The sequence below is a fragment of the Pseudonaja textilis genome, chromosome 4, assembly GCF_049901715.1.
Source record: "Pseudonaja textilis isolate UNSWEBS1 chromosome 4, rPseTex1.2, whole genome shotgun sequence".
In the NCBI taxonomy this organism is placed as follows: domain Eukaryota; kingdom Metazoa; phylum Chordata; class Lepidosauria; order Squamata; family Elapidae; genus Pseudonaja; species Pseudonaja textilis.
The window spans coordinates 14479705-14506950 of NC_141993.1; the positions used below are offsets into that span (position 1 = coordinate 14479705).

The following is a 27246-nucleotide window of genomic DNA, read 5'->3' on the forward strand; positions in this document are numbered from 1 at the left end:
GTGGAAGTGTGCTATCCTGCTCACTCACACATAACAATAGTTTAGTGCATTTATTAATATTCTCCAGCAATTCCCTTCACCAAAAACCCAGAATTGCCCCAATTAAGCCCAGCCAAAAGCAGACCAATGCTAATCCACAAAGTAATGGCCAATGAGTCCACAAGGCAACTTGAAAGTTTCCCAGTCAAAATAAATCCACCAAACTTAAATCCACAAGAGGGTTCACAAGGCAAGAAAAATCACAAGTTCATGGCATGGTGTCAATCCAAAGTGAGGCAGGAATCACAATGACTACAAAACACACAACTAGGAAATCAATGTATTTTTCCCAGCATCTCCTCCATCTGTCTGCTATGCTAAATAGCCAGCTTCCAGTGCAGTCCATCAAGAATGGTGAGGCTGTCTCCTCACAAGTAATTAGGCTGACTTTCTCTGCTCCTGACTAATGTGTTCTTGGATCAGGTACAGAAGGCAGTTCCTCTTCCTCTTTGCTGACCAGCTGCAGCTGTGTACTTTACCCATCTGAAGCCTCAGGGCTGTCCTGCTGCAGCTGCTCTTCAGCCAAATCCCTCTCATACAGCTGCTTGGAGCCACTGACCAATTCCGCGCCAGACATGCCTGCAATTGGTTCATCCTCCTCAGAGCTGACATCTGGGGAGGTATCTGGGGAAGCGTTGGGAGAGTCATCATAGGCAGAGATTGATTGCTGTGCTGTTCCTTGCTTTTTCATAAACCTGCTAATCATTTTGTTTCTGATTGCTTACTATGCATGATTGTAGTTTATGTGGGGACTAGGTAGAGTTCATTGCTAATTATGCAATGCTCACATTTCCCCAGTTTGATGGTAAAGCTTAGTCCAGACTTGGACACTTCCAGAGAAGCAGCTCTCTGGAGCTTATGTCTAGAGCAAGCAAACACAAGAGGTTTCATAGGAGTTTGGCAGGAGAAGACTGCAATCTATTTACAGCAGCACAGAAAGTAAAGAAAGCTTCACAATATGGTATTCTGCAATCTATATGCAATGTTTCTCCTTCCAACTAAACATTACACTGAAACTCATTTGGAAAAATGAGTTTGAGAAGCTCTAGCCAGGATCAATAAAACTCCTCAAAGGAGCATAGAAGGGAAATAAACACAGAAGAACATTAAATTAAATGAAGTCGAACTAGAAGTATATGATCCGAAGGCATTCAATGTCAATAAAGCTCAGCAATCAGTATCAGACTGGAGCAGGCTTTGCTAAGCATCACAAGCTAGAACACCAGCATTATAGACCATAGCATTAGTTCCTCTAATGATTCACTTCTCTTCATCAAATTTTGCAGTTGGTGGATGGCATACTTTTATTTATAATCCAAAAGTGAAACTGAGTCGGTTACAAAGACGAATGTAAAAAGGAGACTTTTCTCTCTTTTTTTTCTTGCTTTTTCCTGTAGTAATTTTATAAAGATTATAATTTACAATAATAAAAACTAATACAAATTTTAAAAAGGAAAAATAAAAAATAAAATGCAGTAAACAAAAAAATACAAAAACAGAAAAAAGAAATTAAAACATATGTATGTATGTATGTATGTATGTATGTATGTATGTATGTTGTGGCTCTGAGGTTTGAGCCTGCATTGTTACAGGACGAAGACTCGGACAATGAGGAAGAGGAGGATTTGGAAATGCCTTCCTCCCCAGGACCTTCCTCTTCGGCAATGCCTTCCTCCCTGATTGTGCCTCAGGTGTCGGCAGACAACCAAGAGGCAAGACCTGAAGCTAATCAGGAAAAGGAGGAGGGCATATCAGAGTCTCTGACTGAGAATCAAGCAGAGGAATGCGGGCTTGATGCGAGGCAGCATTGCAGGCAAAAGTGTGAGCTGCAACGCAGGAGGAAGGGACGAATCAGAGACTGAGCTGAGGGACTGACACACCCCACAGGGAATAAAAGTGGGTGTGTTCGCTCTGAGTGTTTCGTACGGGACAACGTGTGACTTATTCAGAGGAGCTCCGGAGTATTCTGTGTTGTGACAGCTTGTGTGATTTATATTCCTGCTTTCTTGTTGGACTTGGCAGACAGCATGTGTGAGACTGCCAAGAACTTTATCGGCTCAAGGAATTAACTCTATAATTACTGGATTTGCTTGCTTGCTTGTATTCAGTTGGAATTTGGACTTCTCACCTCCTTTGTAAAGGTGAGACATAACATACATATATATACATATATATATATATATATATACATATATATATATATATATATACATATATATATATATATATATATATATATATATATATACACACACACACACATATATATATATATATATATATATATATATATATACATATACATATATATATATATATATATATATATATACACACACATACATACATACATACATACATATACATATATTTGTTTTTGTAGATTTTCATGGGTACAGGTATGTAGGTCTAGGTATGTTTGGGTCTTTTCCCGTGTAAGATTAAGAGTATCTTGGCAACGTTTCGGCGAGGTCCCACTCACCATCCTCAGGCTTGCACTGGCATGAAACCGAAAGCACCAGACTGAGGATGGCAAGTGGGACCTCGTCGAAACATTGCCAAGATACTCTTAATCTTACACGGGAAAAGACCCAAACACACCTAGACCTACATATATATATTTCCTCATTTTGTCGAGGTCCCACTCGCCATCCTCAGGCTGGTGCTTTCGGCTTCGTGCCAGTGCAAGCAGTCTGTGATCAGAGCTGCCGTCTCTCTATAAATACTGGTGGTGGGGGCTGGTGTGCTGCGCTGGTTGGCTACGCTGCTGCCTCTTGATTGGTTGATGGAGTTGATGTTGGTATAATGGGCTGTGTGATGGCCTTGTGAGTTTTGTTGTGGAGATATCCTGGATCTTGTGCTGTAATCTCCTGGGTTGTTTGTTTTGTAGTGATCTTTTTTCCATTAGCCTCTCGTGTTTTAACGGCTTGGGTAATGGGTTGTGTGATGGCCTTGCGAGTTCTTTTGTTGTGGTCTCCTGGGTCCTGTTTTGTAATCTCCTGGGTCGTATGTGTTTTGATCTCTTTTCCATTAGCCTCCTGTGTTGTAACGGCTTGGGTAATGGGTTGTGTGATGACCTTGTGAGTTTTATTGCTGTGGTATCCTTGGTCTTGTGCTGTGATTTCCTGGGTCGTTTGCTGTGTTGCAACTTCTTGAGTTCTTGCAGTGCAATTTCCTGAGTTTTCTGATGTAAAAACCAACACCAGACCCAAAACAACATGGGACACTACCGCCAATCCCCCTAACCAGACCCAGGCCCAAACCCATCCTATAAATGAAGGACAACCACCGTCCAGAAACAAGACCATGGCTGCTTCACCAGCTGTCGCACCCCGACCCCAAAAGCAAACAAGCTGACACACACCAAGAATACAGACCCAGACCCCAAACTCGAAGCCAGACCAAAACCCAGAATGCTATATCACAGCCACCCGCTCAGGATATCACATCAGAAAACTCAGGAAAGGTGCTTTCGGCTTCATGCCAGTGCAAGCAGTGCGTGATCAGAGCTGCCGTCTCTCTAGAAATACTGGGGGAGGGGGGGGCTGGTGTGCTGGGCTGGTTGGCCTTTGATGTAGGGGAGGAAACCCTCCCCTCCACAAACACAATATCAGGACAGCCTTCAGCACTGACCAAAAAATAGCCAACATCCTAAGAAACCCCAAAGACAAGATCCAGCTAGCAAACCAAGGCATTTATGAAATACCATGCAACAATTGCCCAGGCACATACATTGGACAAACCAACAGGAAAATATAATGCACGCATTGCAGAACACAAAAACGCAGTCAGAAGAGAAGAAAATACTTCCTCCCTCTTCCAGCACCTTAAAGCCACAGGACATGAAATTAATTTCGAAGGAACCAAATTAATATCCAACACTGAACACTCCAGCAAGAGAAAAATCAGGGAAGCCATCGAGATAGAGAAACACCTCCATAACATGAATAGACGGGATGATACCTCCCACCTACCAGACATCTGGAAGCTAACCCTCACCAACAAACGAGTCCCAACCACGAAAACCAACAGCAGATCCAAAACAACATGGGACACCACTGCCAATCCCCCTCATCAGACCCAGGCCCAAGCCCACACTATAAAGGAAGGACAACCAACATCCAGAAAACAGACTACGGCTGCTTCGCCAGCTGTTGCACCCCCGACCCCAAAAGCAAACAAGCTGACACATGCCAAGAACACAGACCCAGACCCCAAACTCGAAGCCAGACTAAAACCCAGAATGCTATATCACAGCCACCCGCTCAGGATATCACATCAGAAAACTCAGGAAATTACACCACAAGAACTCAAGAAGTTGCAACACAGCAAATGACCCAGGATATCACAGCACAAGACCAAGGATACCACAGCAATAAATCTCACAAGGTCATCACACAACCCATTACCCAAGCTGTTACTACACAGGAGGCTAATGGAAAAGAGATCAAAATACAAACGACCCAGGAGATTACAACGCAGGACCCAGGAGACCACAACAAAAGAACTTGCAAGGCCATCACACAACCCATTACCCGCCGTTAAAACACGAAAGGCTAATGGAAAAAAGATCACTACAAAACAAACGACCCAGGAGATTACAGCACAAGATCCAAGATATCTCCAAAACAAAACTCACAAGGCCATCATACAGCCCATTATACCAACATCAACTCCATCAACCAATCAAGAGGCACCAGCACAGCCAACCAGCCCAGCACACCAGCCCCCACCACCAGTATTTATAGAGAGACAGCAGCTCCGATCACACACTGCTTGCACTGGCACGAAGCTGAAAGCACCAGCCTGAGGATGGTTAGTGGGACCTCGCCGAAACGTTGCCAAGATACTCTTAATCTTACACGGGAAAAGACCCGAACACACCTAGACCTACATATATATATTATATTATATTATATTATATTATATTATATTATATTATATTATATTATATTATATATATTTAAGTTTGGTGGATCTTTGGTTATTCGGTTTTTCTCCCGCATAAGGTTGGAACTATCTAGCCAACGTTTCGATGAAGTCTCATTCATCGTCTTCAGTTACTTACTCTGAGAAGCACAGAGCTGAAGACACAAGCCTGAAGCTGATGAATGAGACTCTATCGAAACATTGCCTAGATACTTCCAATCTTACACGGGAAAAAACCCGAATAACCAAAGATCCACATACAAATACCCGCGAGAACCTCAGAAAACATATATATGTATGTATGTATATATGTATATATGTTTTCTTAAGTTTTCACGGGTACTTACATGTATGGCATTCAGCTTTGTTCAGGTATTTTCCCATGTCATTGTAGTTATGCTTTTAAAGTTGTAGCAACGTTTCGGCAGAATCTCATCTGCCATCATCAGGCTTGCGTATTGGGTTCGTCTGTGTGTCAGCAGATAAAGGTAATGCCACAGTAGTAATGGACAGAAAAGACTATGAAACAAAACTGACAGACCTACTCCAAGACTCGACATACAAACCCATAAACACGGACCCAACCACATATCTGGAAAAAATAACCAAGAAGAAAATCATAATCAGCAACATGAGGAAATAGATCCAACAGACGATCATCCCAAGAGAAAAATCTTCCAGATTCCCCAAACTATACGGCCTCCCCAAAATGCACAAAGAAGGCATACCTCTGAGACCCATAGTCACTCCAGAGGAGCACCACTACAAACCTAGCCAAATACCTAGCAAAGCAGCTACAGCCTCATGCTGAAGCAGCAACTTCACATGTACAAAACTCATACAACCTCTTAGAAATGATCAAAAATCTACATGTGGAACAAAAAGATCTGCTTGTAAGTTTCGACATGGTTTCACTATTCACTGAAGTCCCGATAAAAGAAACCCTAGAAATCATCAAAAACAAAAATACCAAACACCCAAACACCTCATGGAACTAGCAGAACACTGCTTAACTAACACGTATTTCATATACAAAGGACAAAGATACAAGCAAATTGAAGGAGCCCCCATGGGATCACCACTGTCACCGATTCTTGCAAACCTGTACATGGAAGAATTCGAATCCAGAGCCCTGGCTAATGCCACCTACAAATCCAAACTATGGTTAAGATACATCGATAACACATTTGTGATTTGGCCCCATGGAAAAGAAAACCTAAACAATTTCCTAACACACCTAAACAGCACACACCCCAAAATCAAATTCACCATGGAAATGGAAACAAACAATCTACCATTCCTAGATGTACTAATCTACAAAACAACAGATGGCACACTAGGACACACCATATACCAGAAGAAAACACACATCAACCACTACCTCAATGCCCAATCCCACCACCACCCAGCAAAGATAAACTCCTTGACCAAAACACTAATTACCAGAACCAAACGCCTGGCAGACAAGACACACATAAAGACTAAACTATGCACCCTGACCAAAGTACTAACAGCCAACAGCTTCCACAAAAGCAAAATCACAGGCCTGATCCACAAAAACACACTGAGACATAATAGAGACCTAGAAGATGAACAGACCTATGGAACAGCTATCCTGCCCGACATAAGAGGTACAACAGACAAAATCAGTAAGATACTACACAGGAATCACATCAAGGTGGCCTTCAAAACAGACAGAAACATAGCAGCCATCCTAAGGAACCCCAAAGATAAAATTGACCTGGAAAACCAAGGCATATATGAAATCCCCTGCACATCATGCCCTGCCACATACATCAGACAGCCCAATAGAAGAATAAATACCCGCCTGGATGAACACAAAAATGTAGTAAAAAAACTGGAACACACTTCCTCATTAGTCCAATACATGAATGTCATAGGTCATAGCATCGACTTCAATGGCACCAAAACCCTAGCCACTATAGAAAACCCCAGCTACAGAATTATCAGAGAAGCCATAGAGATTGAAAAACAACCTGAAAGCATGAATAGAAGAGATAACTCCACCAGACTGTCAATTATCTGGAAGCCTGCACTCACAAACAAAAAAATCTCTACACCACAAGCTAAACAAACACCTGGGCACAAACCGACCACCCCCCAATACCTCCAGCCCAAACACACCCCAGCCAGCCACCCAGATGAAACCTAGTTTCCTAATAAACGATAGCCAGCCATTCACCTGAAGCCAACCCATGCTAAAAGCCCCCAATACACGAACACAATGTTGCCAGCTAATCAAGACAAAAAAAACCCACTACAAAACAGACAGAAGATATTAGAAACACCAATCAAGCAGAACACAGCAAACTCCAAGACCAATAAACACAGACCAAGACTCCCAACCAATCAGGATGAAGAAAAAAACATTCTAACAAAGCACGAGGCTGGCACCAAATTTAAAACAGAAATGGCTGTGAAAGCCTGACACACAGACGAACCCAATACATAAGCCTGATGATGACAGATGAGATTCTGCCAAAATGTTGTTACAACTTTAAAAGCACAACTATAAGGACCTGGGAAAATACCCGAACAAAGCTGAATACCATACATACATACATACGAATATATATCTGAATATATGTATGAATGACTTCTCTCTTCAATACCACAGGTATAAACAATCTATGAACTTTTTATCTTCTTTTGTAATACAACAAATAATCTCTTCTCATATCCTATATCTTATCTACAAAATCCTTAAGACCTCATCATTCAGTCTTGATCAGCATCCATTAAGGGTTACCCAAAATAACACCATTGATCAAATACATTAACTTTTTATTCCTTCATTTTAACAATTTTGATCTTTAATCTCTTCAAATAATGTCCTAGAACTTCTTTTCATTTTTTTTCTTTGTTCCTTCTCACAAAATTCTTCAAAGTTTAAAAAAATCTCTTTTGTAAATCCAATGTAGGGAAGTTACCCAGGTCACTCTTTTGGTTTGTTATATGCATATCCTTTTTAATTATTAAGATATCATAATAAGCCTTCATTTGTATACCCAGTGTAACATCTTTTTTCATATTATTCTTTTGTAGCCTTTCATTTTTAAATCCATTTTCCAATGTCTCAATCTTCTCCAATAAAACTTACTCCTTATTCCATTCTTATCCTTTAATTGTAATCTTTAGTTCCTTTTGATTCCTTAGAGTTGTCAACCTTCAAAGTTCTAGCCTAGCAAAACAAAAGCACTTTCATATAAGAAGGATTTTGATAATTTATTTTAAAATCTTATTTTAAATCCATTTGGACCCTTAGTCAGTTTGAAAATTTCCAAATCAAAATTCTAATCATCTTGTTGCTGTTTATTCCAAAATATTTTTAAAAGTTCTTAAACTAGTACTTAAACTTCTTTCACTAAAGATTGAAAGAAACTCACCCTGTGCTGTAAAATGTGTTGATCCAAATGTTCCTAATAGCTGAAAAGCAGTTAACAAGCAATTTCTGAAAGTGATTATAAAAGGAATATGTCGATGACGATTCTCAGTCATCCAGGTAGAGTTCTCTGGAAGTTGAGTCAGGGCAACTGGACTTCTTTTTTTTTCTTGTTTGAAATGTTTTGTTGCTCATCAAGGTAGATCTTCTTCAGTCTGAGCAAGTTGGTGAGAGGGATCCCATATATGTTCTCCAGGGTAGTTTCATTTCTTACCTAATCTAAATAGGCTCGTTAGGTGAGTAGGAGAGACTTGTTGCTCATTTCTCCTAAGGGGTCGTTTGGTATGGACTCCTTAGTGAACCTGCAAAGTAGTCTTGATTTTCCTCGGGCCTGATGTAAGAGCAGCATAAAAAATGAGGCACAGATTGTGTCTGAGACCTCTATTTCTGTTGAGAGAAAGATTTTCCACTTTGGCATAAATGGATTCCTTCACTCCTCTCTCAAACTATCTATCTTCCCTGCCCAAAATGTGAACATTATGGTATTCAAAAGAGTGTCTCCTTTCTTTTAAATGAAGGTACAGTGCTGATTCTAGTCCTATGGCAGGGGTGTCAAACTTGTAGCATCACATTGTTGTCACATGCTGTAGCGTGACATTTTCCCCGTTTGCTAAACTGGGGGTGGGTGTGGCCAGCATGTGATGCACTGGCCCATGGACCGCGGGTTTGACACCCCTGTCCTATGGTATTGCTTCTCCTGTGTTGAGCCATCTTCTTGTGTAAAGGCTATTTATGTGATGACCTGGAGTGTATCAAAAATATAACAAAAACCAAAACATAAATAAAAGTCCTTTAATGCCTTCAACTTGGCTTCACTGTTTAATTGTTCACCGTTGAAGATTAAACTATTTTCAAAATAACATTCCAAATGAAAGAAACAGTTCAAATTCAAAGAGCAGCTAATGAAACAAAAACCAAAAACAAACCACACTAAATAAAGTTCCACGACAGACCAGGATAATTACACACTTCAGGAATATAACCAGGTACAGTCCGTTGGGAGAACGTCAGCCAAGATAAACCTCATCTAGGAATAAAACACTAATTTGTCTCCAGCATTTGTTAGCACGCAGGTCCAAACTCTTATGCAGATCTCACACCTGCAACCCATGAAGAGGATCATGGCCTTCTCCTCCTGAGTAGACTATGTTTTTCCCTGATCCTCTCCTCCCTGCGTGACCTAGGATGGATAGGGGATGGGCCTGGGTCCTCCTCTGACTGCTCAGCCACCTCTGCCGTTCTCCAGCCTCCTCCACCACCTCTGGAGCCACACTTCCACTACCTGTTGGCTTGGTACCTGTTACCTCAGAGTCAGTCTCCACGAGGGGCATGACAATGTAGTTTCTCCAACATACAGCTCTGCATACTCTCACTGAACTGGACTGCATACACTATATACATTACTCTTACGTTCTGGTGTCCGATCTTTAGGGTGGACAAACCTCTGATTCAAGTTTGAAGAACAGAAATATTTGGAAAACACCACATAACTGTCTTCTTCAAGCCCATCAAACCACTACTCTGCCTACTCACCTAACAAGTTTATTCAGATTAGATGAGAAATGAAACTACTGGAAGACACATACAGAGTCCAAGTTGCTCAGACTGAAGAAGCTACTTGGATAAGCAGCAAAATGTTTCAAACCAAAAGAAAAAAGAAAACCAGTTGTCATGACTCAACTTCCAAATTAGAAAAGGAAGTATGTGAACCCAGTGTCCTTTGGAAAGGCAGCAATGGCAGTTTAAGCAAAGTCTCCCTTGACCTCTAACTCTGCTAGAGACTGCTGGCTCATTGCCAGCTCTTCATTCCACCACTGTCTCCAGTTCATCATTTCTTCCCCAAAAGTCCTGACCATTTTTTTTGCCTTTTCTGTGCCCTTAAGGCTTTAGTCCAAATTGGCATTCCATTGAGTCACACAATCTATCTCATATTACATTTATTTCTTTATTTTTGTAAAATCCAATAATTGCCTTTTCCCTTTCATATTAAACAATAAGCACTCCCATGAAGCCATGGTCTATTTGTCTAATTATTTCCAAATAGTATTAAAAGCGCTTTTTCCAAAATAAATTTAAACTGTTCAAATAGAATTAAACTTTTTACTATTAATTTAAAAATCTTGAAATTATTTCTTTTTCTGTCTTTAATCTGTAAGGAAGGCTGATTCACTAAGTGTTTTTTTCTTCTTCCTGCTGATTTAAAGATTTCTCTCTATAAACTGATTATATCCAAATGTGGTTAAGAAAGGGAGATCCATACCCAGGATCCTTAAATGCCTGTGTTGCAGTACAAGTTTAATTCCTGCAGTCTCCTTATAAAAAGTAGCTGTTTAAAATATAGGTGGAAGATTTTTTAATCTCTCCTTATGTGAAGAGGCTCTGCTGCCCAGAAATTGTCTGTCCACCAGTCATCCCCACAATGCTGTGTCTGCTTCTCCAGAGATTTTTTTAGTCTGCCATGCACTTTTTCCAGACTCATCTATTTATTTAGTTAAATTACACTGAAGACCAAAAAAATCCTTGTATGAGAAAGCAATAAAACCAATTATAAATATCAAGAAATCTGCACAGCCAAATTTATGAAACTTCTGAAGTTCCCAAAACTACTACACAATTTAACATATGAAAGTGTAGTAAATTTAGCAGTATTTCTATAAATGTCTGGAGACCTGTCAAGTATGATTAAGAATCAGAAGAGTGTGCTTTTCTGAGATTATGTAAAAACAGAGAAGAGAAATGTTCTTAAGACAGTTCACCACTGTAGATAGAAGAGGAATCACATCAATATCTTGCATGGCTACTTATGTTCCTCTAAGGCAGAGATGTCAAACTCATGGCCTATGGGCTGGATGGGCCACATGCTGGGCCCCCCCACCTTGCCTGGTTTAGCAAAGGGGAAAAAAGTCCTGATTTGTCACGTGACACCACCGTGACGCCGTGAGTTTGACAACCCTGCTCTAAGGTAGAAGCTCTTATATCACATTGCCATTTCTTGTTTTAGCCACATTAACCAACATGGCTCAGCTACGCTGATCTATGCTGAATAGCATTAACTCTCAGTAAAACTTATAATAATAACCTGTCAAAAAACTGCAAAAATTCTGTAATCCTGACTCACCTTTGCCAATATTTTTTGCAGAAACATAAAGATTCCCAGCTTTCTCTTGATCTTTTCCTGCAAATACTGAACATGTACAATTTATTTAAAACATTTTAAAAGTTCATAATATAAAGTTGTGTAAATAGCACAAATTGAAAAATGTTATAAATAGTATTGAAATATAAATCATGTTAAACATAACATCAAAAGAAATATAAATACAAATAGGACCAAAACTCAGAGGAGTACCCAGAATTTAAATACATTTTAAAAGGTAGAGTTCTAGACTATAAGAACAGAAATTTTTATCACTGTAAGACAAACTTTTAAAGACAGATGACATAACTGATTCAGGTCCATTTTCACAATACAAACTTGTGAGAGAACTATTTTACAGAGCAAATCTTTCCCGTGAATCAAAGAGAATTTATTTTTAAAAATCCCTTCAAATTAAACCACAAGGTTCCGTCTTAGGCCCAGTACTCTTCAATATCTTCATAAATGACTTGGGTGAGGGAATAGAAGGGGAATTACCAAATTTGCAGATGATACTGAGCTGACAGAAATAGCTAACACCCTAGGCTCAAGATCCAGATGGATCTTGAGAGATTTGAAGACTGGGCCCTATCTAACAAAATGAAATTCAATGTAGAGAAAAGTAAAGCCTTACACTTAGGCAAGAAAAACCAAAAGTACACATATAGACTGGATAAAACCAGGCTTAATAGCAGTAACTGTAAGAGGAATCTTGGAGTCGTAGCGGACAACCAATTAAATATGAGCCAGTAATGTACGGCAGCAGCCAAAAATTTATGACCAGACCCTGGGAGGAGGGGGGAAACAGGGTCATAGGTGGGCAGTAAATTATGTAGGGCAGAGCCACTGAACTTGGGAAGTGCCGACATGTTGCTCCTAAAAAATAATTGGATTTCTTTTGAAACTTGGCTTGAGGCCCATGAATTAATTAGGGCTTCCGTCAGAACTCTGACAATAGGATGGTTAATTTGGATAGCCATCTGCCCAAAAGGTTTTTGCAGCACCTACAGCTGCAGCAGCTACAGTGAGTAAGGGATTGACTAAATTACAACTAAACTACCTTAGTTATATCTCCAATCTTGTAGGAATCTACTAGAAAATTATGCAAAAAATTATACATTTGACAGTTGTTATGCAATTGCTATGAGGACTTAATATATTAGATTTTATTTTATTTAGTTTCATATACTATAATTAATATAAAGCCAACTCCATAGATGCCTTACAGTTTTCTTGAAAACTGCTATTAAAATGTGCTGGAATGTACTACATGCAAAAATGGTTGCCAGAAAACACAAATAGGGATTGTGAGACAAGCAAGAAGAACTTAGAAGGTATGTAATATAATCAAGGGATATGACTTGCACTATTTCTGTTGGGTTGCATTGCACTTGTCACTTGGAATTATTTAATCTTCTCAGCTCTCATAGTAGATCAGTAACAAAAATGTACCTATGCTTTAGTTATGTTAATTGTCTCCTAGACAAGAACAATTGTTTTCCCCAAAATAAGGCCTAGCTGGATCTTTTTAGCATGCTCCTAATGTAAGCCCTGTCCCCAAAATAAGTCCTAGTTAAGACTGTGTGGTGGTACTAGCAGCAGGTGGGTAGAAAGGTGTGCGAGGGAGGCACAAGTCAAGAAACACAAAAAATGAAGATAAGCCTCCTGCAGCTGGCCAGCCGCTTAGGCCCACCGACTCTTTCCCACAGCCAAAACAGCGCGTCTGGACTGCATGCCAACTCCCTGCACCTCTGCCACTGTCTATTTTATTGGACAGGTAATCAACTCAAATGCGCTGTGCGGGCTACGCAGCCGCAGAGTGCACCAAACAAGGGGCCAGAGGGCTGCAGCTGTTGGCGGACATTGGCCCCTGCACATTCTCTGCTTTTTGTGTGCATGCCAGGGGTGTGTGAGGCACCCAGCCAGGCTGAAATCGTGTTTCTCTGAAATCACCCTGAAATCATGTTTCCCCAAAAATAAGCCTTAGTGCTTATTTTGAAGCCCTAAAAATATAATACCAGATCTTATTTTTGGGGAAACACAGTATAAATTAAAGGTATTATTTAAGGCAAAAGTAGAAGTAATGGGTGGAAATCACAAGGCAATAATTAGGCAATAGGAGTATTTCCTGAAAGTAAGAACTTTCAACTAATGCAGTGCTCCACAATCTTTTCAGCTTGGTGGCCCGGCGTGAGGGGGCTAGGCATATGAGTGGCAGGTACACGTGCAAAGTTCCATTTATGCAAGTGGTGCATGTGCATAAATTAATATTTATTTTTTACTTTATTATATTCGTACTTTGTAAAGAGGCAAAAAACTCTGAAATAATTATTTAATATCTGTTAAAATTGACATTTTCATTTACTACTCTACACTGTCTAGCAAAAAAAGTTATTAGTTTTTTGGTCATTAGTTACCTTTATAAATGTATGGTTCTTTGTCTTGATGTATGGAGGAGGGATCAGGTCTTGGAATAGGAACAGGTGGCCTGTTGACCATTTCCTGGGGAAAGCTGTCTTGTTCCACAGTATGGTAGACATCTTTGTCTTCACTTTGATGGTAGATACCTTCTTTAGGTTCTGGTATCTCCAAATTAACACCTAGAAAAGGAAATCATATTAAAAATAAAACAAACAAAAATGAATAAACTACAAATTTCTTACAATTTTCTTCATAAAGAAAAGTTTCAAGGCATCAGCTCCTCTAGGGAGCTAGCTTGGGATAATACCATTGTTCGTTGAAGTCTTCTGCCATTTCCAAAGTGGCCCCTACATATATGGTAGAAAATTGGCAATTCAGTTGAGAACATGGTTGTACTCTTAAGCAAGGTCCAAGCTGTATGTTTCTATAACCAGTACGGGCTAGGCCTATTTTTCATTATGCTAACCCCACTTCTTACTTTCCTATAAATATAGTTATATAAATACTGACCTGTGTTCTATTTATGGAGATGGACTAATAAAGGAATGTGAGAATTATTGAAGAAGCAATACATAAAATTAGTAAGATACAAAAGCTGGAAAATGAAAAACAGAGAGGTTTAGGATTCCATTTAAATTGGATATTCTGCACTGATGAACAATATCTATCTCAGTAGTAGTTTCACTATATAATTTGTATAAATTATCATACAGTAAAAGTTTTGCTGATCAATGACTAAATAAAATTTGATTAACTGATAAGTGATACAATAAAAGCACTTAAACAGTAACATGTAGAAATAGAGTCGCATAGAGTCTTTTAGAGTAGAGTCGCGTAGAGTAGAACAGAACAGAATTCTTTATTGGCCAAATGTGATTCGACACACAAGGTATTTGTCTCCGGTGCATATGCTCACAATGCAGATAAGAGGTGGTATTCAGCAGGTTCTGACCAGTTCTGGAGAACCAGTAGCAGAAATTTTGAGCAAATACCACCTCTGACTGGCCCCACCCCCATCTATTCTGTGCCTCCTGTGTCCCAGTGGATTGGCTGGGTCTTCTTTTGTTGCCCTGCACAGGAGAATGGAGTTGGAAAGCAGGTTAGTGGGGTGGAGAGGGAATGGGATTTTGCAGTAACCTTCCCCTGAAGTGGGGTGGGAATGGAGATTTTACAGTATTCTTCCCCTGCCATGCCCACCAAGCCACGTCCACAGAGCCCATAGTAAAAAAAACTGAATCCCACCACTGGTGCAGATCTATCATATATCATAGATACAATTATTAATCACAATATATAACAACAAAGGATAAATCCTAGGTACAAATAGGAGAATGTATTAGGAAAGAGGAGTAGGATGGTATCAATATGGCCTACTACAAGGCCATATTGATATATTTAGGCTTAAGAGAGTGCTGTGGAAATTAGTATTCAACAAAGTGATGGCATGTAGGGGGATGGGACTATCTTTGTGTCTAATTGTTTTGACATGCAATGCTGTGTAGCAGCATCCAGAGGAGAGAAGCTGAAACAGTTTATGTCCAGGATGAGAGGGGTCAGTAGATATTTTCTCAGTCCTGTTTATGGTTCGTGCAGTCTACAGGTCCTCAATGGAAGGTAGGTTGATTGAAATTGTTTTTTCTGCAATTCTAACTATGCGTTGAAGTTTGTACTTGTCTTGTTTGGCTGCTGTGCCAAACCAGACAGATAAAGGCACAAATGACAGACTGTAGAACTATATCAGTAGATCCTTGGACAATTGGAGCTTTCTGAATTGACACATTCTTTCTTGTACTTTTTTAATGGTGGTTCTAAGGTGTCAATTTCACCTTGGAGATAATAGAACCTAGAAACCCGAAGGTCTCTACTGTTGATACTGTGTTGCTTAATATTGTAAGTAGTAGAATAGGAGAGCTTCTTCAAAACTCTATTATCATCTCTTCAGTTTCAAGAGTGTTCATCTTCAGGTTGTTCTGGCTTCACTACAGGTGCAGTTGATCCATCTATATGTAGATTCATTATCTCTAATGAGTGTTGTATCATCTGTAAACTTCAGTACTTTAACAGGGATCCTTTGAGATGTAGTCATTGGTAAATAGAGCAATGGAGAGAGCATACAGCCCTGGGGACTTCTGTACTAGAATAGAAAAAAATCCTATTCAAAGCCGATGTCTATCTAATCAAAGATGCAATTTTCTTTATTTTTAACAGATTTACGATTTTCTTCCTTTACTTCCTTAAAATTCTACTACAGTGTTAGGTCGCTGCCACACTAAGAATAATTGTGAGTCCTCTTTTCTGAGTCTTCTTGTCAGGGTTACATTTAACAGTTCAAAAGTATTCTCTCACTCAGTTCACACACCATTCACTGTCTCTTCGTTCCTGCACTGTCTTGGGTTCCCAAACTGTCCCCAGCTTCATGGCAGCCATGTTGGTTGCCACTGTACCTTGTCTTCAGATGAAGGGGTTTTCCAGGTCAGGGAGGAGAGACGCAGCTCTCCTCGACCTGCCAGGCAATCCCCCTTTACTTCACCACCCCTCCGGATGGCTATGGCTCCAATTGGAACCCGACAGGGCGAGCTCAAAACGGGGCCATGGAGCTCACGGTCCTCACTTCTAATAGCACTAGAAGTACAACCGGAAGTCCCTCTACAATTCTTATCTGCTCTTTGAATCTGAAATCCTGGGATTTGCAAACAGCTATCATTAATCGAATTGTTCAGCCATGTTTCAATGAAGCAGAAAGCTACCAAGTTAGAAAAGTCTGAATTGTTCCTCTGTAAAAGTAGCAGTTCATTTATTTTATTTACGAGAGAATGCAGAGAGGGGAGGAGATATTTCCTTACCCCCGTGCTCCCTGAGTCTTTGTAATATGTCTTCTCTCTTGTCCCTCCTTCTCCTTTTGTTTCTCTTCTTTGTTTCTGCTGGGCCAAAAGAGATAACTGCTGTTCCCTAAGTCAGAATTTCCTCCACATTTGAAAAGAAGGGATGGTTAGTCCCAGAAAGCTGCTTCTTATTTAAGATCCACTGTCTGATATTCAAAATTTTATCTTTTGAGTATAAATTTTCAGAGTCACAGAAAATAATAGAAAACATCAAAATTACAAGAGAACTTTTTACTAAGACTGCCATCAGCATTATCATCTTGAGATTGCAATACAACAAGATAATATTGCAATCATAGATTGTGAGGGTGCTGATAGATACTTGCCAAAGAATAACATGCAAACCAATTGTTTCCAATTGTAATCTTGCCTTTCAGTTAAGTTTGCTATGTTGCTCACCTTCTAAGAATCTGCGCATCATATAGTCCTTGGTTGTCCGTGAAAGAGGATTATTAGCATCTGACTGAAGCATTTCTACATCTGGAAAAAAATGACCACGCATGTACTTAGTTGACTTTGCCAATATACATATTAAGTATATGTGTAGCGTCCTACATTTTTATTTTTTAAGGATGAGGAAGGATTATTATTTTTAAAAATGTTGTATTAAAAATAGGCGAAGAACACCTTTCAAAGTTTAGTACCATTTTGAAAATCAATCCATGTCCGGGTATTGACCATAAATTTTATACTGTTGGATTAACGACGTTTGTTCCTCATGCTTCCATAAAAGCTTGGCCATCAAAATGTCACACAAAGGTTATATGCTTACAGTGAGTTCTCAACTTATGAGGACAATTAGGACAGGACTTTCCATTACTAAGGGAAGTTGTAAGTTATAAAGCACCACCAGTTTGCTTAGCAATGGGAATCCCTGCAGTCCAAGTTGTTATTAATAGAATTCCACACTTGTTAGGCAACTTTCTATTGATTCTCACAAGCAAAGTGAGTGGGAAAGACAGCAGGAAGTCCAGGCTGGCAGATAAGGGGTTGCTGCAGGGTGAGGAAGGAAGAAGTGCGCAGAGGGGGAGGATTGGGGATGATGACTGAAGGTGTAAGGAGGTGTGTAAGAGGTGCTGGGCAGGTTGGGAAGGTGCACTGGGATGCAGTGGTTGGGAAGAGTGTGTGGTGTAAGGAGGATGTGAGGAAGTACATAAGGGTATGCAAGAGGTGCGGGGGGGCAGGGACAGTGTGCAGGGATATGTGAGAAGAACCACATGGGTTGGAGAGGGTACATAGGGATGCACAAGAAGTTCCATGTAGGTTGGGAAAGGTGCCCATAAATGTGCATGGGCATGTGAGTGACTAGTATGATACTATGCAGAAGGGCTGGGAAGAGTATGTGGGTCAGGGAGACTAACTCCAGTGACTTGTGACTTTCCCTGCCAGTTTCCCCATTGACTTTCTGGGAAAACTGACAGGGAAGTTTGTGAATGGTGTTCATGTGATTGTGGGTGCTTAGGAACTGGTCCTAAGTATGAATGAGTTGCAAAGTGCCCAGATTATGAACATATGACTGCAGGGATGCTGTAATGGCTGTAACTTCAGCAACCAGTCATAGGTTCCTTTATTCACTACCATCATTGCCTTAAACTGATGGTAAACCATTTCTAAACAAATGGTCAAGAACTACCTGTATTTTAAATATAATTGCTCAGACATATGCAAGTTCTTTGAATATATAGATGAGAATGCTATCCTCCATATAGTAAAAGCTCCTGTAGCATAAATACAGTGTGACAAAAAATGTTCCAATAATTAATTAGCAATATTGATCTCCTTGTCAAGACTGCAGAACAAATCTTGGTAAGAATATCAAGAAACTATAAGGAGCCAGATAGGAACTAATAAGAGTTGGAGCATAGGAGATATTTCAATTCCAATGGCTAATGATGTACCAAAGAAGGAACAAAGGATTCTGGAGGTGAACAGTTGGCTCAAAGAATGGTATCAATAACTCTGACCGGCTTACAGAATTATAACACACTTAACCCCACACACACCTGGTACTCAAGGATATACAATGGCCCAACACATCATCAATGATAACAGCTCATCTACCCACCATTAAGAAAAAAAATGGATTCCTGTACCATGGTCATCTCTACCTATAAGAAGGGCTTCTGGCAAGATATAAGCTTCATCTCACAATGACATTTTTCATACTTATGACTGTTGCAGCATCCTCATGGTCATACGAACAAACGTCGGACTGTTGGAATACAGTGTTCACATGTTTTCTACAACTATTCAATAAAGATATATATTCTTTAACCAGTAGATGAATGGCAGTGTCACAGTTAAACAGAAAAGCACATTTGGACTGTGCACTGTTTGTTCTGTAGGGCTATATACAGGATTTCTACAGGTTATGGGCCCAATCATAGCTGGCTACAGCAAATAAGTGCAAGATGACTGCAGCAGAACCAAAGGAAATGACCAGTAACACAGCTGCAACAAAGCTTTCATTTGAAAATCTGACAAACCAGAAGTACCAGTTTGGGAAATTCAAGATGAAGGTGCTGCTTATAAGAGTATATACGTAGAAATGTATAAATGAAGTTAGGTCAAAACACCCTTCAGATGAGTGAATAGAGAAAGATCAGAAAGGTCAGAGCACAATCTCTCTTAGCCTAGAAGATGACCAAATCATACATATACATGTGAAACTGCTAAAGAAATGTCATCTTTGTAGGCATGATGTATTGATTCAGGAACTATGAATCACCTGACAAATAACAGAAATCTCTTTATTCATAGTGACCAGAGTAAAACAGAAAAAATCACCACAGCTAATGGGCAAATGATGGAATCAGAATAAATAGGAGATGTTTTTTTTTACTGTCCTATTTCTCAGAGTGTCACCAGAAAAATACCTGTGAAAAATGTCCTGTATGTTCCTGCTCTTGAAACTAATCTTTTGTCAGTGAAAAAGCTCACAAAACAAGGCAATGTAGTGCAGGGGTGGGATCCGACAGGGTTAATTACCGGTTCGGTGATTTCCGAGGTTTGGTGATTTACGATATGCTTCCCTGCATGCTGCGCATGCACCTGTAAATCGTCATCAGCCTGGTGCCTGGACAGCTGAGCAGCGCTGCGTGCTGAGAAGCAGCCTTTGAAAGAGTACTTTTTTCCTGCTTTTTTAACTGCAGCTGTGCCTCACATGGCAGCTGAAGTTGAAAACGCAGGAAATAAAGGTCAGGTAAGAGCCCAGGCGGGTGGGTGGGCAAAAACATCAGCAGACATAGAACCGGTTCTATGTCTGCTGCTCTTCAGAGCTACCGGTTCTACAGAGGTGGACAGAACCAGTAGAAACCCACCCCTGATATAATGACCATCCAAGGGGACAGTTGTGCCATCAAAAAAGGGATATCTTAGTTGCAAAAGCTACAATTACAGATGAACTGTATCAACTGAACTGCAATGAGATGCTTAATACTGCCAAGGAGGAAAAACATTCAAACTGCTTTCACACATGGCACAGATGTCGACACAGAAATCCTGTGGAATGATATGCAAATGGGATAAAAGTTAGTCTATGTGATCAAACAATGAAATGCACCAGCTGTATAAATGGAAAAACAACAAAAAAACTTTTCGAAACATAGTAACAGTAGAACTAAAAAACTTGTGGACTTAATGTATTCAGATCTTTGCAGTCCAACGGAAAAATTGATTCCAGAAAAGAAGAGGTATTTTTTCACAATTATACATGATTACTCAAGGTATACCACACTATATCTGTTACACAACAAAAGTGCAGTATCAGAGAAACTTGAACAGTATTTAGCTCAAGTAACAAATCTGGCAAAATGCCAAGTGTCTTGTGCACAAAAATAGAACTGAATATACAGATAAAAACACACAAATGATTCTCAGAAAGCATGGCATAGGACTTCCAGTTGCGTTTCCTTCTAGGACGGACTGAAGACTGCGACTATGTGTGGCTTTGATCCGTGTTGTACCTGTTAGAGGGCTCCGAACAGAGCTAGAACTGCCTTGGAGGGGTGGGGAAGAAGGGGGAGACCGCCTGTCAGGCTGAGGGAAACCACATCTCCCTTCCTCGGCTAAGTAAATTCCCCCCAAAGACAGGCTGCAATGGTGGTTAAATATGACCCCCCCCGAAGGAGAGCTACCCGGGACAAAGATCGTGCAGGAGTGGTGAAGAAGCAGACAGAGTGGAGACCAGACAAATTAAGCACAATATCTGAGTATAAGCTATCCCGGATTTAAAAATTTAAAGAGACTTAAAAAAAAGAAGATTGGAACAGTGGCGACCAGAGGGAGTGGGAAAAAATAGGAAATAAGTGAAAGTGCTTTGAACAGTAAAAGAAGTAAATCGAAAGAGGGAAACATCTGTGTAAATTGGATGATACTAAATTATACAATTGGCACTAAATAGGCATACTTAAAAGCTGAACTTGGATGTGCCAAAAGGAAAAAATATACTAATTGGATTTACTGTTTTTTTTTTAATTTAAAAGCTCTAAAAAGGAAAGGAAAGTGGAAAGAAAAGGTGGAACTTGGACATAACAGAGAGCACCATCTAATGGTAAAGGAAAACTTTCAATAACTTTTTTTAAGTGTTTGGTTCTATAAAGATTGGAACTTGATACAAAGTAAGAAGATCTTTGAAACAGTAAGACAGAAACCCTAAAAAGTAAATTTACTATACTACGAAAGAAGAAGAAAGAAGTCTGGGAACTGGGAATACTAGATGACTTTGAGGAAAATTTAAAACTGAACAGAAGGAATCTAACAACAAAACTTAAGAACATTTGACTATTTTGACCCTGGAAACTTAAATAAGACTTAACAGAAGTGGATGGTTTGAAGCTGGATTAAACTAACTACTGGAGAACTGAACTGGATTTAAACACTGAAAAAAGAGGTAAAAGAAAAATTTAAAAAAAGAGGTGCACAAAAATGGCAGAATACTGTTTGCAAATAAAATCAGATTTAAGAAGGATAAGGGAAATGATATGGGAAAAAATGGAATTGTGCAGTATTGCTGTGCAAATGCTAGAAAGGCATCATTGGAGAACAAAGACGGGCAAGGAGAACCAGAAGAGGAGTTGATTAAAGAAGAGGCCAGCTTTAATAAACAAATGACACAGCGAATATTGAAAGGGGGGGGGGAACGACACATGGAAATTAAAAATTGGAGGTCTGAGGGGACAATTAAAGAGGTAATGGTTAGGAAAGTCAGATGAAGGAAAAAGAAACAGCAGAAAGGGGAAATACAGAAGAAAGCTCAAAAGAGGGAGGGGGATAAAAAATGGAGTCAGAAATGGAGGGGAAAAATAAAAAAATAAAAAATAAAGGAAAAGAGGAATAAGGGGAGACCAGGGAGACCAGAAAAGAAGGGGATATAGAGAGCAAAAAAAATAAAAAAATGAAAAGAAGTCATATGACTAGAAGACCTAGAAATAATGGCTAAACTGGGAATAAAAAGGGGGATTCTACAAGGTAATATATAAAGAGGTATAAGAATATAGATTGTAAAAAAATGGAATGATTGGAACTGATGTTTTTATTTTTATATATATATTTTCAATTTTCTTATTTGATTATTTTCCAAGAGTTATTGTTATATTAACTGGGATATATGTAAAGATGGGATTGTAATGAGAATGTTAATTACATTAAATGAAAATAAAAATATAGTTAAAATGAACTATGAGAATTGCACTAAAAAGATAAATATCCCTTAACTTAGCTGAAAAGATTAATGTATTAGAAAAAATAAAAGCCTTTGAATAAAGAAAAGAATACCATGTGGAATCTAACCTAAAATGTATATATGATATGTAGTATTTAGGTAATAATTAAAAATTATTATATTATGGTAATTTTTAATATGAGTTAAAGGGGAGAAAATTGAATGATGTGTGGGATAAAAAGGTGGTACACTCAAATGGGTAATTAAGGGGGGAAATCTTTGGAATTATTAATATTAAGATGGAATTTATTGAATAATGAAATAAGAATATGTGATCAAATGGCAAATATGACAGATAAAAGTATAAGAATATAGTGAATATAGAATAAGAAATAAAGAATTTTAAGATATTATATAAAGAAGATAAGAGTATAATTAAAGAAAAATAGAACAAGTTATATGAATTAAAATTGGATAAAATAAAAGTAAAAAGTATATTTTTGAAAATTTATAGAAAATGGAAAATGCAATGATATGATAAGAAACAGAATGTGTGAGATAGATATGTAATTATGGTCATGTTTGTATGGAAACGTAAAAACCTGGAATCACACTGTTCACTAAAAAGAGATGTAAAAGATTAAAAATAAAAAACTTTTTGGAAAAAAGAAAGCATGGCATAATATCTCAAACTACTCTACCATACAACTCAGAACAAAATGGGATTGCAGAAACAATGACTTGTATTCTATGTGAGAGTGGAAGAACCATGCTGTTTGTTACAGATATGCCAACCACATACTGGAGGGGGGAGGCAATTATGTCCAAATGCTATCTTCAAAATTGACTACCAGGAAAATCAACTGTAAAAACTCCATATGAACTGTGTGAATGGGCATTGGTACTTACCTGACACGCCATTTCTAGTTGAGCTGCGTAGAGCATCCAGAGAGTGGGAGGTGCTCTAGTCTTCACCAATTGCAGGCTGAGCTATAATTGAGGAACGCTCCTCCCACCACGTGGCTTCTCCATGCATTCCCCAGTTTTTACGAAGACGAGAAGACAAACAACTATCCCCTCATCTTAACTATAAACAACACTTAACTACAAAAAAAACAATATGAATCATTGGCCGAAACAGGATTCCCCACCAGATGGACCAAAGAGGGTGGGGCTGGATGCTCTACACAGCTCGACTAGAAATGGCGTGTCAGGTAAGTACCAACGCCCATTCTCAATCGAGCTGCTTCGAGCATCCAGAGAGTGGGACATACCAAAGCATGGCCTGTCCTACGGGGGGGACTCCGTCTGGCTCGGAGCATGTTCTGGATCTCTCACCACTTGCTGAAGGTCTCGTCTGCCAAAGGAGGCTTCTGCCGAGGCAAAAACATCGATTTTATAATGGCGAATAAATGGAGATGGAGACGACCAGGTAGCCGCTCTGCAAATATCATGAATAGGAGCCTGAGTAGCCCAGGCTGCAGAAGTAGCAGCACTCCTTGTAGAGTGAGCGGTTACTCCACTGGGAACAGGAAGCGACTGTGACAAATAGGCCTTGGATATTGTAGCTCTAATCCAACGGCCAACAGTAGACGGGTAAACTGCAGCCCAGCGTCTTTGGTTGAAAAGATAAAAACAAAGCCTCCGACCTCCTGTTAGGCTGACTGCGACTGATATAGATACGGAGCGCCCGTCTAACATCGAGAGTATGCCACTGCCTTTCTCTCTCTTGAGAAGGTCTTGGACAAAAGTTAGGAAGGACAAACTCCTGTGATCTGTGAAAGGCTGAGTTTATCTTGGGCATGAAGGAGGGATCTGGCCGCAGGACCACCCGATCAGCGTGGAAAACGCATAACTCCTTTCTAACGGATAGAGCTGCTATCCGACGAGCCGATGTAATTGCCACAAGAAAAACCACCTTGAGCGTGAGGAGTTGGAGTGACGTCTCTCTTAGAGGTTCAAAGGGGGGCTTAGTTAGCGCCGAGAGAACCTTGTTGAGGTCCCAGGTCGGGTATCTGTGAACTACTGGAGGGTGCAAATTAGTGGCACCTCTAAGAAAAGCTCTAATGCGAGGATGGTGGGAAAGCGGGCCAGACAGGTTGCCAGAGATAACCATAGATAGGGCCGCCACCTGCCTTCTTAAAGTGTTGGGGGAAAAGACCTTTGCCCAATCCTTCTTGTAAAAAGGCCAGAATTTGTGCGATTGATGGAGAGATTGGATTAATGTATAACTTGTGGCACCACTTACAAAATATGTTCCAGGTGGCATTGTATATGTGAGTGGTTGAAGGCCGCCTGGCTGCCAGAATAGTGTTGATGACCAGATCGGACATGCCTTCCTTCCTTAAACGGTCCCGCTCAACCTCCAAACGGTCAGCTGAAGCCATTGTGGATTCGGATGCCGAAGAGGTCCCTGGGACAGCGAAATCTTGTCCGGTGGAATCCTCCAAGGAGGAGCCACTGACAGGTTGTGAAGGTCCGCAAACCAGGGTCTCCTGGGCCAATATGGGGCCACCAGAAGTTCCGCTTTCTCGAGGATTACCTTTTGGATCACCTTGGGCAGCAGCGGTGGGGGGGGAAGCGTATAGGAGCCCCATGGGCCAAGGACAACGCAGGGCATCGTGGTACTCAGCCCCCTGGGTGGGGTACCGGAAGAAAAACCTTGGTGTCTGGGCATTGGATGGGGACGCAAACAGGTCCACTAGCGGTAACCCGAACTTCCCTGAGGCCTCCTGGAAAAGGGAGGGATGCAGGCGCCATTCGGACTGGTCGGTGACGGTTCTGCTCAACCAGTCTGCTTGAACATTGGAGGCCCCCGAGATGTGCTCCGCCTTTATGGATAGCAGATTGGTCTCCGCCCATCGACAGATCCGTTCGGCCTCTTTCATGAGCCTGATGGAGTGAGTGCCCCCCGCCAGTTGATGTGGGCCTTGGTGGTAGTGTTGTCCATCAAGACCAAGACGTGATGCCCTCAAACTTGAGGAAGAAAGGTGCGTAATGCCAGATATACTACGTGGAGCTCTAACCAATTTATGCTGCAAGAGCGCTCGTTTACTGACCAGGTTCCTTGAGCTGACAGCGAACGAAGGTGGGCCCCCCAACCTGTTAGGCTGGCGTCTGTTGTGAGGGTGACTCTCTGGGGTTCTTTGAATGGATGCCCTTTGTTGGTAGTGGGTCTGGTCCACCAGAGTAGCGAGGTGAGAACCTTTGGAGGGATCCTTACTACGAATCTTGAATTGCTCCTTCTTGAGCGTTGATAAGGTAGCAGGAACCACTGAAGGGACCTGGAATGAAATCGGGCCCAGGGAACAATGGATATACATGAGATCATTTTCCCAAGCAATTTAGATAGGTCCAGCAATGAAGCTTTCTTTGCCCGCCTGATGGCCTTAATCAATTTTTGAATGCTAGCAAACCTTTCCGGGGAGAGGAAAACCTTTCTCTCAACTGAATCAATCACCGCCCCTAAATGAACTATTCGAGTGGAAGGGGTAAGCTGGCTCTTTTCCCAATTTACAAGGAAACCATGATCCCGAAGTACTGAAAGAGTGGTTCTGGTGTCCCTCTCAGCTTGGCTTTGGGTTGGAGAAAGAATGAGAATGTCGTCAAGATAGCAGTAAATACGGACAGGGAGTTGTCTGCAGTGAGCTGCTAAGGCTGCCAAAACCTTGGTGAAGGTCCTGGGAGCCGAGGCTAACCCAAAGGGAAGGGCTACATATTGATAATGACAGCCATTGTAATAAAATCTCAGATATCTAGAAAAGGAAGGGTGAATGGGTATATGAAGATATGCCTCAGAGAGGTCAATGGAAGTGAGCCAGTCTCCTTCCCTGGTGCCCTGTAGGATGGACTGAAGGGTATGCATTTTGAATTTATGATGAACAATATAACGATTGAGCCTTTTTAAATCCAAAATGGGCCTCCAACCCCAGAGTACTGAGGGACTAGAAAGAGGAGGGAATGGAATCCCTCTCCTCGTTGAGAAGGTGGCACGGGCTGTATGGCCTTAATATCCAACAGATGTTTAATGGCGGTCTCTAGGAGAGCGCGCTTGGTATGATCCCTGGAAATGGCAGAAACCATGAAGTGTTCGGGTGGAAGGACTTGGAACTGAAGGGAAAAACCAAATTGGACCGTGTCTTTAACCCAAGCATCAGATGTAGATGCTTCCCGCTGGCTCGCGAAGAATTTAAGGCGACCGCCAATGGGCAAGGGGGCTGAAAACCTATCTTGGACGGTGAGGAGTCTTACCTGCCGAACCCCAGAAGGGTCTTCTGTAACTACCCCCCCTCTGGATCTGTCTCCCGAATCGCCCTGATCTCGATAGGCCGGGCGAAAGGTTGGAGATCTCTGATAACGGGGGGAGAAGGGAGTTTGAAAGGGGGTGTGGAAGGAGCCCCTTCGAAAGGGCTGAAAGGATCTGGACTCTTGCCTACGAAAAAGAGCCGAAAGAAATTTCTTTTTGTTCCGGCTCTCCATCAACAATGGTTCCAGGGCCAGACCAAATAATTTATTTCCGGAGATGGGAGCTGAGGCCAGTTTCGACTTGTTTTTAATGTCGGCCTGCCAATGCCTAAGCCAAAGCAGCCATCGGGCCGTAACATGAGAGGATATGGCCCGAGAGGAGAACTTCACAGAGTGAAAATTTGCATCGGCCGCAAACTCAGCTGCTGCTGTTAGTTTTGCAATATCTTGATGGGCCCTAGTATTAGAT

The 27246-nt window shown here is 40.7% G+C and overlaps 1 protein-coding gene across 13 annotated transcripts in view; it reads right to left on the minus strand.

The window, feature by feature from the left end:
- The window catches only part of PIK3AP1 (phosphoinositide-3-kinase adaptor protein 1), a 143432-nt gene that overhangs the window by 39307 nt on the left and 76879 nt on the right, over positions 1-27246 (minus strand). For all 13 annotated transcript variants that reach the window (XM_087933867.1, XM_026711031.2, XM_087933862.1 and 10 more), the window contains 3 exons: positions 17270-17350; positions 13985-14167; positions 11550-11615 (listed from right to left, as the gene is read on the minus strand). In XM_087933867.1, the coding sequence (XP_087789993.1) occupies positions 11550-11615; positions 13985-14167; positions 17270-17350 (330 nt within the window). The remainder of the gene's footprint in view (positions 1-11549; positions 11616-13984; positions 14168-17269; positions 17351-27246) is intronic.